Source organism: Chrysochloris asiatica, unplaced genomic scaffold (genome assembly GCF_000296735.1).
Source record: "Chrysochloris asiatica unplaced genomic scaffold, ChrAsi1.0 scaffold00069, whole genome shotgun sequence".
Lineage (NCBI taxonomy): Eukaryota > Metazoa > Chordata > Mammalia > Afrosoricida > Chrysochloridae > Chrysochloris > Chrysochloris asiatica.
The window spans coordinates 16,007,473-16,021,524 of NW_006408587.1; the positions used below are offsets into that span (position 1 = coordinate 16,007,473).

Sequence of the window (14,052 nt, forward strand, 5' to 3'; positions counted from 1 at the left end):
TCTTCATAATAAAAATAATGAGATATTGGTTACTACTTTAGCCAAAATGTACAATATCTGTCATTAATTGGGGAAAAAAGAAGTAAGAGAGCAATGTGGGAAGTTCAATTTCTACCTATCATTGCAAGAAGTGAAAAGATAATGCCCAGTCTGATTCATTAAGAAATACCAGTCTATACAATACACACAGGAATAAGGAAGTAAATCCTAGAGAAAACTGTCAGAAGGTTTCAGAAAAGTTTCTTTTACCTAGGACTTGGAAATAGAAATGGGTAGAGCACGATCAACTTTTAACTGTATTTAGATTGTTAAGCTATGTAAATATATTTTTAATTAATCTAAAATCATGAACTGACAAAGAACATTTGCAATATATATTACAGGCAAAGGTTGGTACCTTCAGCTAAGGAGTTCTTACAAAAACATTAGCATAATAGAATATATGTAAGGGACAAGAACAGACAATTCATGAAAGAACTATTACTATCCAGGGTGCACCTTTCAAAGCAACAATAGCAAAAAATCCAGTTTCAAACAAAAAAGTAGTATTATTTTAATCAACCAATTAGCAAAAGTTGGAAAAATGGGTAATACAAGTGTTGTTGGTCAAGTTTTATGGAAATGTATTGATTGCGACATGTAAGCTGATACATCACTTCTGGAGGAAAATTTGATAATAGGAATCAAACCCTTAAAAACACACATGACGTTTTATCTGGTAATTCCTGCTACTAATGCAGCTTTAAGGAAATAGTTAAAAGTAAGAGGAGACTTCAAAAATGCATAGAAACACTTTTATTACCTTTTAATTCCATTTTTACACAAACTCACTGAAGCCCCCTTATATGTGTGAAAATTCAGCAACACAACCCTTTTTTAAGGCTGTCTTTAAGCAAAGCTTTTTTGCGGCTGTCGTTTTCAGTGATTTTCCAGAAACAATGATCTCCTTACCTGAACTGTGCGTCCTGCATTGATATGTTCTTCGTGCAACTTATCCCAGATCCTGCACCTCTGATACTACACAAAAGAAAGGGGGAAAGTATTGGATTATTTGTCATTACAGCGAATGCTTCTGTTTACCACAAAATTCCCATTCACTTACCCAATATTAAACATAGCAGCTGAAGCAGAAAGTGACTTATCAGTGGCAGCTAACTTGGAGAACAGTAAGATAAGGTTCCAAGATGTACCTAGAGACTAGATATTGGACATTTCTTTTAGAGCAAATTATCTATCCAACTAGATTTAATTGGAAGGTGCACAAAGATAAATCAAAGCTAGGGAACACTAACTAACTGAACTGAGCAGTTAAATATAATTGTATGTTTGTTTCACTGAAATCTGAACTTCAAGAAAGTAGGAGTTATGTCTATTTCATATAACACTGCATTTCTAACACCCAGCTAAGGGCTTGGCACAGAACCGGTGTGGTGCAGTGAATTGCTTTCATATGGCCTTTCTGGCCATGGTCTTAGAATTTCCACAGAATGGTTGACTGGGACCATGCAAATGTTGTGTAAACCTCTTGGAGGGATTGGACAGTGACTATGCAAATAAGCCGTCTATGGCCTACCAAGAGGATGACTCCATTTTGCTATCCTGCTAGGCTTAAAAGAGCCAATCTATCAGAGACTGAGGGGTAACTCCCCAACACCAAGAGCTGGAAACAGAGTGAGTTTGGTGCCTGCTGGCAGGAGGCTCCCCAACAAACACAGTGTCTCTGGGCACTTGTCAGGGGAGTGAACGAGCTAGTAACACTTATTCAAGCATGACTGAGGCAGACTGCCTTCAGGCATGGCCTAGACAGAGCGGAGAGCTCATGTGGAAGCTGTCCTGATTGACAAACTAGTCCGGTCTCCTGAGTTTTTCCTGCTACTTCCAAGTTGATCCTGATCCTGAGTTGAAACCTGGTACTTTCGTAATAAACCCCATAATCATGAATATGATCTGTGAATTCTGTGTAGCTACTGTATCCATTTATTGAACCCCACAGAGAAGTAAAGAGTTTCATGGGAGGGACACCTAGGGTCAGAATTGGTAAAAAGAGTGAAGGTAGTCTGACCGTCACTTCACAGGAACCAACTTTGGACTGATGGTTAATTATGCTCCCCCGAGCTCTGGTAGCGTAGTGGTTACGAATCGGGCTGTGAACCGCAAGGTCAGCAGTTCGAAACTACCAGCTGTTCTGCGGGAGAAAGATGGGGCTTTCTGCTCCCGTAAAGATTTACAGCCTCGGAAACCCTGTTCAGGGTCGCTATAAGTTGGAACCGACTCCACGTTACTGAACAACAACAAAATTGAGTCCTGGTGTGGCGCTGTGGGTTAATGCGCCAGACTGTAAAACCATTTGAACCTCAAGGTTGGTGGTTCAAGCTCACCAGCTGCTCCTCGGAAACCCTACAAAGGGTCGTTATAGGTCGGAATCAACTTGAGGGCACTCAACAACAACAACAACAACACTGAGATATTAGAGGCCAATCAACATATCTTCATTCTACAAATGGATTACGGCAGGAATCTGCTTTATAATTATCCAGACTTGACTTCTGTTTCTGGCACTTTAACAGGTAAAATGAACTGAAATCTTCCCTCCTGCTACAAAAATCTTGGAAATAAACATCCACTTAAATACAAAGCTGTGCCTGTAAAAACTTTGGGAAAAACCCCAAGGACCAAAACAGAAGGCAGGACTGAATGTCAGAGCAGTAGGCTGATAGTGACCAGGAGGCGGAGTGAGGTGGTGAAGGTCTTAGAGCTACTGTGCTTGAGACTTTAAAAGCTATTAGAAGACAACAGAAGAAACCTGTGGTGTAAACAGGGAGGAGGGGATGCACTGGAATTTAGCTTCATGATAAAAAGCTAGGATACATGAGGGGCTATAAGCTCAAAAGCACAATGTGCTTAAAACCAAAAACAACTATCCATCAGTATTGGCAATAAGAAACCTTGTCTATCTTGGCTGGGATTCTTGGTCAAAATAAAGAAGTTTTTCCCGAGAATTCCTAACTATATGCCTATCTTAGGTGTGTTTGTTGTTGTTAACTGCTGTCGCGAGTCAGTCCCAACTCATAGCGACCCTGTATAGGGTTTCCGAGGAGTGGCTGGTAAGTTTGAATTGCCAGTCTTGTGGTTCAAACCGACCTTATGGTTGAGTGCTTATCCTATAGTGCCACCGCTTAGGGTTTAAATTTCCATTTAAACTTGTAAGATCTAGGAACCCCAAAATTAATGGTATTTTGAAAAGTTACCTCTGGATAAATCCTGAGGAACAAAGCAAAAATAAATCCAAATCCCATCCTGTTTAGAAATATACTTAAGCCTTTCAAACCACGAACCTTTCAGTTAGTATCAAGCACAAACCATCTGCACCACCCAGGGACCTCTTAACCTTACCACAGTTCCCACAGGCATAGCCCAACTGAACGTGAGCTTGCAATCCAAAATTATATAACACAAGAAGAAACACTCTTCAAACTGTGTAAACAACTAAAATGAACTTCAGATTACAGCACTGGAAAGGAACTAAAAAATATGCATATTTAAAATAATCAAAGACATAAATGAAGCATTGAAAGCATGAGAAAACCGCAACATACTATCCGAGAAAGACAGCTACTTTGCGTCTATTAAAACACTACTAAAAATGTGCGTTTGTTGCATTAATAAGCAGGTGTCCAAAAGTTCTTCTTTTTGCTAAACTAAATCCATTTCCCTGTAAATTTTCACCATTGGTCCCACTGCTGACCTTGGAGATGCATATAACTCTAATCTTTTTTACATGTCGACAGGAATTTTAAGAATGGTATTAGAACTAGCCTTCTCTTCTTCAGACTGCTGACATCTAGGTCCTTCAGATATTCTTCATTTGGTTTGGCAACAAGAATTAACCCTCTGTAAACTTTTCACTAATCTCTACCCCTAGCATCAGTGCAATGGCTAAATATAACGTGTCATATTGTAATTCACACCTTTTTCTACTTATGTACTACTAGAATAGTATTACTGAGTTACCAATTTAAAACTACAAATACCTTCATTATGATTCAGATCACTATGTAATAACTAATATTTTTTACCAAGAACAATCTTCATTTACCAACAATAATCTGTAATATAAGTATTGTTGCTGTTAAGTGTCGGTGAGTTCCAACTCATAGCAATCCTGTATACCGTTTCCAAGGAGTGACTGGTGGGTTTTAATCAACAGCCTTGCAGTTCAAACTGACTTTGTGGTCTGGTGCTATTCCTACAGTGCCACACCTGGACTCCAAAATAAGTATTATACACATTTAAATTAGAGATCCAAATCTAATGATCTGCTGGTTATATTGTTATTGATGTTGGTAAGTGCTGTCCAGTCAGTAACAGCATTGTGTACTGTTGTTATGGAAATTGAGTCACTATAAACACTACCTGCAATTAAAATTTAACAGCTGCCTTACTTGCTATAAGTCCTAGTGTGACGCGGTGGGTTATGGAGCTAGGCTGCAAAGCCAGTTTTAACTGCAAAGCTGGTGATTCAAGCTCACCAGCTGCTCCTTGGAAATCCTATATAGGGTCGCTATGAGTAGGAACCAATTCGACTGCACTTAACAACAACAACCTTACTTACTAAGTAACCCATTTCCAAGTATCAACCTTACACGTGGTGGTGATGTGTTGTGGAGTTGGTTTCAACTAATAGCGACCCTGTAGAGGGTGTCGGAGGCTATGAATCTTTACAGGAACAGAAAGCCTCATCTTTCTCTTGTAGAATGACTGGTAGTTGCGAACTGTTGACCTTGAGGTTAGCAGCCCAACTCGTAACCATTACGCTACCAGAGTTCCTTACCCTTACATGTGTAGTACGGGCATTTTTGTTGTTATTGTTGTTTTTCATATAATATCAAGCTTCACAATAACCCTATGAGGAACATTTTACTTTTACAATTGAAACTCTCAAAAGATCAAGGACATTTATAGTTGTCCCATGAATGGTTAAAACAGTAAATATGAAATCCGTGAACCTTAAGATCTGCTCAGTGCGGTGTGAAGATGGTGTGTCTGTCTCTGCGGGGAGATGGAACACATCAGGGCATGCATACTCCATAGGGAGTAAGTGAGCTGGGATCTGAACAATAAGGAATATTTGAAAAGTAGCAACAGATGGAATAGATATTGTTGATAGATGTAGGTGAGAACGCAAAACCATTTAACTCCACATTTTTCCTACCTCCATCTTTATTGAGAAAAATGATCTTCAAAATAGAAAAGTCTACAATAAGCATGATTAAGAAGAAAATGCAAAGCAAAAAAAGAGTAAGAGCAAGCCTAGTTACTTCAAACGAATTCATGTCAACAGGCTCAGGGAAATTACATTTGAGTGAACCAAAAGACTTTGCAAATGCAGTCAGAGAAACATTTTGCTTATCTTTGAGGGACTGTGGAGAATTGGGAAGGCTCCTAGAGACCAGCAAATATTGACCCAATTTTCACAAAAGGAAGTATATTTAAGACACTGCAGGCTGTAGATCTTAATGTAAATCTTTGAGAAGATTCTATACTAGATTAGTAGAGGGGTGATTTGTGAGACTTTGAAAGAGAAATGGTGACGGTACACTAGTATGCTCTGTGCCGTTCCTGTCCAACAATTTCACCAGTGACTTGAAACAACAAATGCATGTAGGTAACATTAACTAGAAGGAATAATTAACATGAGTGAAAGATTACAATTCCATACAATAAGAAGAACAAACCTAATAATGATAAACACAAAACCTGAATTGAAATAAAAAAAAGCACTTGGACACATACAAGAAATTGGTATGCTCTAATTGCAACAACTGCAGTTCATACAAAAAGTTACATGGATTTTATTTAGTTGATTACAAAACCAATAAAAATAGAGACAGCAATATAAAGTGACTTCTAAAACAACTGATACACTCTTAGGCTCTATGCTAGCATACGTATATTAATTCATTCAAATGACATGTATTAGGGCCACACTCTGGTAGCGTAGTGGTTACCAGTCAGCCTGCTAACCTCAAGGTCAGCAGTTCAAAACTACCAGCCACTCCGTGGGAGGAAGATGAGGCTTTCTGCTCCTGTAAAGATTTATAGCCTCGGAAACCCTATGTAGGGTTGCTAGGAGTCAGAACCAACTCCACAGCACACAACCACCACCACCATGTTCCAAACACAATACTAGAAGTTTAACAAAGTTACTAACACAGTGACCTTAAGCAAGTAAAATGTCATCATATTAGTTTGTTTTTCCATCTGAAAAATGAAGACAATAATAATGTCTACCGTACAAGAGTGCTGTGAGGGTTAAATGAGATGACAGACACAGCACTGAACAACTGAAACAACCCCCACTCTTATTATTATTAGTGTCTGCTTGCTTTTCAAGGAAGTTGTAGAAGAGATTACAGTCTTGGTGGAAGACAGCACCGTAGGCCACAGCCTCTGGAGAGGTTAAACTAGAGAAGCTTGGGATGCCTCCACACCAAACACTGCTGAGGGCACGGATCAGATACCTAATACCATACCGAAAAATTACATTTCAATATGGAACCTCTGAAAGGCAGGTGAGATGGTGTCCTCCAACCCCCATCTTTTTCCCTTCCCCTGCCAGTTAGAATATTTATACAATATTCCCCCTCATTCTTCCTACTCCCACATCTGCCAAAACTACTACGTCTTACAAGTAAATACTCCCTGGAGGTTTGTTCTCTGGAAACTGAAGAACTAATAAGACCTACAGATACTGACATCTGGTGGTTCCCCATTAAAATAGAAGCTCACCTGTTCACCCCTCCACTCGACAAGGCCTCACTACTACCCTGCTACACACCTACACACACACACACACACACACACACCTTTCATTCAGCACTCAAATACATATCAACAGCCATCTAGGAAAACCTATAACATGACAACTTGAGGTTAAAAAAAAAAAAAAAGAAAGAAAAAAAGGGGGCTCAGGAAAAACAAAGACATGAAAATAATGTACCACAGAGAGAGATGATATTCTACACAAGAAACAACAGCAGGATTCTCTTTCAAAGGAAAAGAAATGACGATGGCTACCAGGGGTGGGAGGGCAGGGAAAATTATTCAAGGGCTAGAAGGTAGACACATGTTAACATGGGTGACAAGGCGGGCAATCTACAACAAGGAGGAGGTTGGCAGAGGAAAGATGATGGTAGCAGAAGACACGTGCAGGAATGCAAGAGTTACAGCAAATAGAGGCAAATAGTGTTAACTGATGGTACATGGCGCTAGGATTATAACCATTGCAATGAAACGAAGTATATGAATGCAAAACTGATGATCTGCTCTGTAAACTTTCACTCAATTTGCAATAAAAAGTTTAAAAATAAATAAATAAAAGAGAGACACAGACAGACACCATTGGGAGGAAAACTATCGTTGGAAATTGAAATACAGTTCTGGTTATCCCATCCTAACTGGAATGTGGATGTGTGAATGTGCTAGCTGCAACACAACAGCCATCTTACATACAACACAAACCAGCTGAGGACGGCAGAATGAGGTGAAAAGAGCCAGGGTCGTTAATGACTACTGAGATGCCACCACAGCTCTGGACTGCCTCCTCCATTATTACTCTGAGATGAACAACAACAACAAAAACCCTCCAACTTATTGAATACACTTCTTTACTCCTCAGCCACATACTAATAGCATACATAGTAAACTCTACCCCCAAGTCCATACACCACACAATATGAAACAAAGAACATGCGGTCCAAGCTTATCATCTATCTTACCAGTCATATTAACTACGCTTAAGTCTACTATCTTACATTAGCCAAGAAAGCTGAATGCTAATACTTCAAATTTCAGGATTACATCTTAATCAAGGTTCTCATGTGTAATAAAACGCAATGCTGAAGGACCTATGGACCTATGGACCTATGTGGTTGAGAGAAGCTGAGTTATTTGTTTTCCCCAGAGGTTTTGACCTTCCCTGTCACTGGGGGTTGAAATGAATCTGCAGTTAGCTTCATTATTTGCCCTGACTCAGTGTGAGATAATTGTTATTTAAATAGAACTGTAGGTGTGTGGTATGAGATACTAGGTGAAACACCAAGCCAGCAAGTCACACCAAACCAACCTACCCTTGAATTGTTTACTGTTCTATTTTGGGGGACACAGAAAAAGTCAAGAAGTGAGTCAGTATCAAGAAGTAAGTGTCCATTTCCAATTTCAATGAGCAGTGGAGAATTAACCTATTAAACCTGAGTCTAGACAATGGTATAGTGGGTTTTCTACTCCTCATTGCCTCCATCTAAGTAAATAATTCAGGATTCAACTAAATACTATGCCAGTGGTAGAAAGAAAATAGGGATCTCTAGGGCCCCAAACGTGGGGCATTATTGTGAAATGCTTGGTTGCTAACTAAAAAGTTGGTAGTTGGAACCCACCAAGCGCTCTGCAAAAGAAAAGACCAGGTCATGTGCTCCAGTAAAGATTTCAGCCCAGAAAACCCTATAAGGGCAGTTCTACTTTATTATATGAACTAGCTATTAGTCATAATCAATTTAACAGTACCAAACAAGTAAAAAAATCCAAAGCCAATGCCGTCTATTGGATTCTAAGAGCAGTTCTATTGTTGTTGTTGTTGTTGTTTTTAAGTACTGTTGAGTCGGTCCCAACTCATAGTGACCCTGAATACGGTTTCTGAGGAGCGGCTGGTGAATTTGAACCACCAACCTTATTAATCAAACCAACTTTAGAGTCCAGTGTTTATTCTACAGTGACACACCAGGATTCCTATGTTGTTGTTGTTGTTAGGTGCCATCGAGTTGGTACCAATTCATAGCGACACTATGCACAACAGAATGAAACACTGCTCAAGCCTGTGCCAACCTCACAATTGTTGCTACATTTGAGTCCCTTACTGCTGCCACCATGCCGCTCCATCTCGTTGGGAGTCTTCCTCTTTTTCTCTTACCCTCAACAATACCATATATAATATCCTTCTCCAGGGATTGGTCCTCCTGATAATATGCCCAAAGTATGAGATACCAGGTCTGGCCATCCTGACTTCCAAGGAGCATTCTGAATGGCTGTGCTTCTTCCAACACAGATCTGTTTGTTCTTTTCGCAGCTCATCGTGCTTTTAATATTCTCCCCCAACACCACAACTCAAAAGTGTCAATTCTTCTACAGTCTTCCTTATTCACTGTCCAACTTTCACATGCAAATTAAGTTTTTGAAAATACAGTGGCCTTGGTCTGGGCTCCTTTAGGACACAATAAAGTGTTCCTTTGGGTTTCCAATACTTTAAATCTTCATAGGAGCAGATTGCCTCAAGTTTCTCCCTAGAAACAGCTAGTGGGTTTGCATTGCCCATTTTGCAGTTCAATGTTTAAGCCACTGCACCATCAGAGCACCTTTTAATGACAACAGTCCCTGGGTAGTGTCAAAGGTTAGTGCTCAATTACTAGCTGAAAAGTTTGCAGTTCAAATGCACCCAGAGGTGCCTTGGAAGACAGGCTTGACATTCTGCTTCTAAAAAGTTCATGAAATGTACATTTCATAAAAACCCTATGAAATGGATGTTATATATATATATTCTTGTTCACATAATCCATTGGAAAATTTCTCTTCCATGAAATACATAGAGTACTTTGAAAACATAAAAAAAAAAAAAAAAACTTTAGAGTTGCTCTTCCTGGAGGGGGAAAAAAATCCTATGAAACAGATCTGCTCTGAACGCATAAGATGCTATAAGTTGGAATCAAGTCAACAGCAAATGATTTTAGATACCTAGTTTAATCCTCAAACCAGCGGCTGATGTAGAAGGGCACTGGAGAGAAAATAAGGTCCAAGCTTGTAAGGATACATGCTGTGTGAGACATCCCTGTTGAGATCGGCGATCATTATAACTCCCTCTGAGCAATAGGAGTCCAAGCAGATCTGCCTTGGTTCTTCGTAGATAAAGTTTGGTAGAGTAAATTAAAGGAGGATCTTTATAGAACTCTCTCCTACCTCACAACCTCATGCTCTGCAGAGAAACACTTGAGCATAACCAATTATGCAGAATTTGATAAAATTTATATTTGTCTTTCCAATTTAGGTAAGCTTGGGTCTTGTGCCCTTTAAACCAATAAAAATAAAAATCAGCGATTACGCTACCTCTTTTTCAATGTTGTAACTTGTGCAGTTTTTATTAGCAGGTATTTTTGTGTCAGTGCAGTGCCAAGGAAGGAGATAAAATAAAACAAAATTTAGAAAAGGATATATCAGTTACAAAAAATAAATAAATAAAATTGGGGGAAAACATCTATCTGGCACCATTTTACTCAGCTGAGTTCAATAGTTCATTGCAATTGCCACACAGAACACAAACTCCATACTCACAATGATGGGGTTTATTAAGGATATTAACAGGTCACAATTGAGGATTGTACTAGGCACAGTTGCTTCTGTCAGGACAGCCTCTCATGAACCATATCCTCAGTTATGCATTTCTTTGGTCCTTGGTCTCTCATCCATAGGGCCCTTGGCCTCTGCCCTGATCCAACAATGGTACAAAGCTCTTTAAGTTCTGTTGATAAATGCACAAATGGCACACTGCTCCTCCGTCAGCCTCAGCCCAAAAGCATTTGCTCTAGCTTCATGGATAAGTAAACCAAGCTCCTCCAATTAAGTGACTGGAGGCACCCCACTCTGCAGGCTAACCTCCTGCCCAATGTCACTCTACTTTCCTTGCTCTGTAAGCTGGGAAACGCACTATTGTGGCTTGTTCTCTAGTTCTTGGTACTGCTGTTGTTCCTTTGTCACTCCTCCAGTGTCACAGCTTTCTGTCCCTGGGTCAAAAAGGTCCGAGGCACAGGGATCTTGGGGTCCAAAGGACACGTTCTACTCCTGGGTCTTTTTCCTCAATGATAGCTAGATTTCTGGCCCTGCTTCTTCAATGGTGTTATGTTTTATTCCCAGCAGCATGGCAAAATTGACCAATCACAATTAGTTCTGTTGTTAATCACTCACAACTGAATCATACAATCCATCAGCATATTCCCCCATCTTTTCCTTCCCAGACCTATCAGAACCAACTAATTTCATGGGCATTTACAAAGACTATGATGAGATCTTTGATAGAGTAGTGGTTATGGATCCAGCTGCTAATTTCAAAATCAGAAGTTCAAAACTAGCAGCCATTCTGTGGGAGAAAGATGAGTCTTCCATAAAGATTTACAGCCCTGGAAACCCTATACAGGGTCACTATGAGTCAGAATTGACTCCTGAGCACATAACCGCCACCACCATGAGTGGGTATTTGCCTTTGTTTTTTGTAAATCTTGGGCACCTCTCGGTGTCTTCCTTAGCCTTAAAGATATTGTACAGATCACACCTTTAACATATGCTGCCTTTCCCTGCATCTAAATTAATATGTGCTGGACTGGTAACCACAAGGTTGGCAGTTGAAACCCACCAGCTGCCTTCAGAAATCCTATGAAGAGTCACTGTGAGTATGAGCTGACACAATACTACAACAATAACAGCAACATAATCTAGTTAGTGAATTTCTTTCTTCTCCACAGAGCTACCTCATATAGCCATCAAATTGTGTTTCTCTGTGTGAGTAACTTTTGATAGTCATGGTCTCTCACAGAATTTGTCCTTTTGTGAAGGACAGTTTCATTCCTATTACAAAGTGTTTTGTGAGTTTGTTGTTATCCTTTACTATTGTATATATTCCACTGTATATGTGTACCATAGTCTGTTCACCATGAATTCATGAATGGGCACTCAGGTTATTTCCATCTCTTTGTGATTAATGCTGCAATGAACATGTTGCTGTTGTTATAAGTGCTGCCGAGTCGGTTTCAATTCGTAGTGACCCTATGCACACCCAAATCTGGGCCAACCTCACAATCATTGCTATGTTTGAGCCCATTGATGCTGCCACTGTGCTGATACATTTCACTGGGGTCTTCGTTTTTTACTCTGAACCTCCACCTTACCAAGCATAATATTCTTCCACAGTGACTGATCCCTCCTGACAATATGTCCAAAGTATGAAAGAAGAAGTCCGGTCACCCTGGCTTCCAAAGAGCACTCTGGCTGCACTTCCAACACAGATCTATTTGTTCATTTGGTAGCCCATGGCACTTCAATATTCTCCTCCAACACCATAACTCAAATGCATCAATTCTTCTAAGGTCTTCCTTATTCACTATCCAACTTTCATATGAATATGAAGTTAATGAAAATACTATGGCTTGGGTCAGGCGCATCTTAGTCCTTAAATTGACATCTTTGCTCTTCAACATTTTAAAGAGGTCTGGTGTACCAGGTTTGCCTAATGCAATACATCATTTGACTTCTTGACTGCTGTTTCCATGAGTGTTGATGATTGATTCAAGAAAAATACAGTTATTGACAACTTCAATCTTTTCTCCATTTATATGGATGTTATTTATTGGTCCAGTGGTGAGTATTTTTGTTTTCTTTACATTGAGATGCAATCCATACGGAAGCCTGTGATCTTTGATCTTCATCAATAAGTATTTGAAGTCCACATGGCTTTCAGCCAGCAAGGTTGTATCATCTGCATATTGCAGGTTGTTAATGAGCCTTCTTCCAATCCTGAATCCACATTTTTCTTTATGTAATCCAGTAACCCTGTATACAGTTTCCAAGGAGCAGCTGGTGAGCTTGAACTGCCATCCTTGCTGTTCAAATGGCTTTGCAGTCTGCGCATTACAGCATCACACCAGGACCTAGGTGTGAATGTGTCTATTTGTTACTAGTTCTTATTCTCTAAGATACATATCAAATAGTGGGATCGCTTGGTGTTACACCATATGCAAAAACCAAAATGAAAAACCTAAAAATATAAAGCTCATCAAAGAAAAGCAAGATAGTAAATTTAGGGCCCTAAGAAGGATAATGAAGTCCTAGTGTGACACTGTAGGTTAAGGCGCCAGACTGCAAAGACATTTGAACTGCAAGGTTGGTGGTTCAAGCTCACCAGCTGCTCCTCTGAAACCCTACACAGAGTCACTATGGGTCAGAACCAACTCAATAGCACTTAACAACAACAATAAGGATAATGCACTGGACCACAAGGTTAGTTTGAACCTCAAGGTTGGCAGTTCAAATTCACCAGCCATTCCTTAGAAATGCTATATCGGGTTGCTACGGGCTGGATCTGACTCAATGACACCTAACAACAACAATGATAATTTATAGCATAAATGAGCTATCATACATAACCAAACGTGTACAGACAGAAGATCAAATAGATGAATGGGGCCTCTTTAAAAACCAGCATTTAGGTACATCAAGAAAAAAACAAGAAAAGACTTCTAGAAAAAACTAAAAGGGAGTCAATATATTGGGGGGTGGGGAGGCATAACATCTGACAAGGGATTAATCTATAAATGTTATAGAACACTTCAATACCTCAACAATAAAAAGGCAAACAACCCAATAATTAAGAACTGGGCAGATGGCACGAATAGATACTCCACCAAAGATGGCATTTAGGTGGTGAACAAACACCTGAAGAAATGTCCGTGATCCTTAGCCATCCCCCTAAAATATCAAACATATTGTCACTGAGTCAAGTCTCACTTATAGAGACCCTAAAGGACAGAGTAAAAATGTTCCTTAGGGTTTCCAAGGCTGTCAATCTTTACCGAAGCTGATGATTTCATCTTTCTCCCATAAAGCAATTGATTGGTTCAAACGGTTGACATTTTGGCTAACAATCCAATGCTTATCCCACTGTGCCACTAGGGATCCTTCATTATCCATTGTTTTTAGGTTCTGTAGAGTAGGTTCCAACTCACAGTGACCCTGTGTATATTAACCGTTGTTGTTGTTGTTATTAAGTGCCATGGAGCCAGTTCTGACCCATAACAATCTTGTATAGTTTTTCCAAGGAGTATCTGGTGAGCTTGAACCTCCAATCGGCTTAAACAACTTTGCAGTCCAGCACATTAACGCAAAGTGCCACACCAGGCCTCGAGAGATGCATATCAAAACAACAAGAATATATCATCTTAGCCCAGAAACAATAGCAAA

At 39.7% G+C, this 14,052-nt stretch overlaps 1 protein-coding gene across 1 annotated transcript in view; it reads right to left on the reverse strand.

Annotated features, from left to right (window-relative positions):
• Positions 1-14,052, reverse strand: part of STX17 (syntaxin 17) — an 82,959-nt gene that overhangs the window by 51,889 nt on the left and 17,018 nt on the right. The window contains exon 4 of the mRNA XM_006864746.1: positions 952-1,017. Within this exon, the coding sequence (XP_006864808.1) occupies positions 952-1,017 (66 nt within the window). The remainder of the gene's footprint in view (positions 1-951; positions 1,018-14,052) is intronic.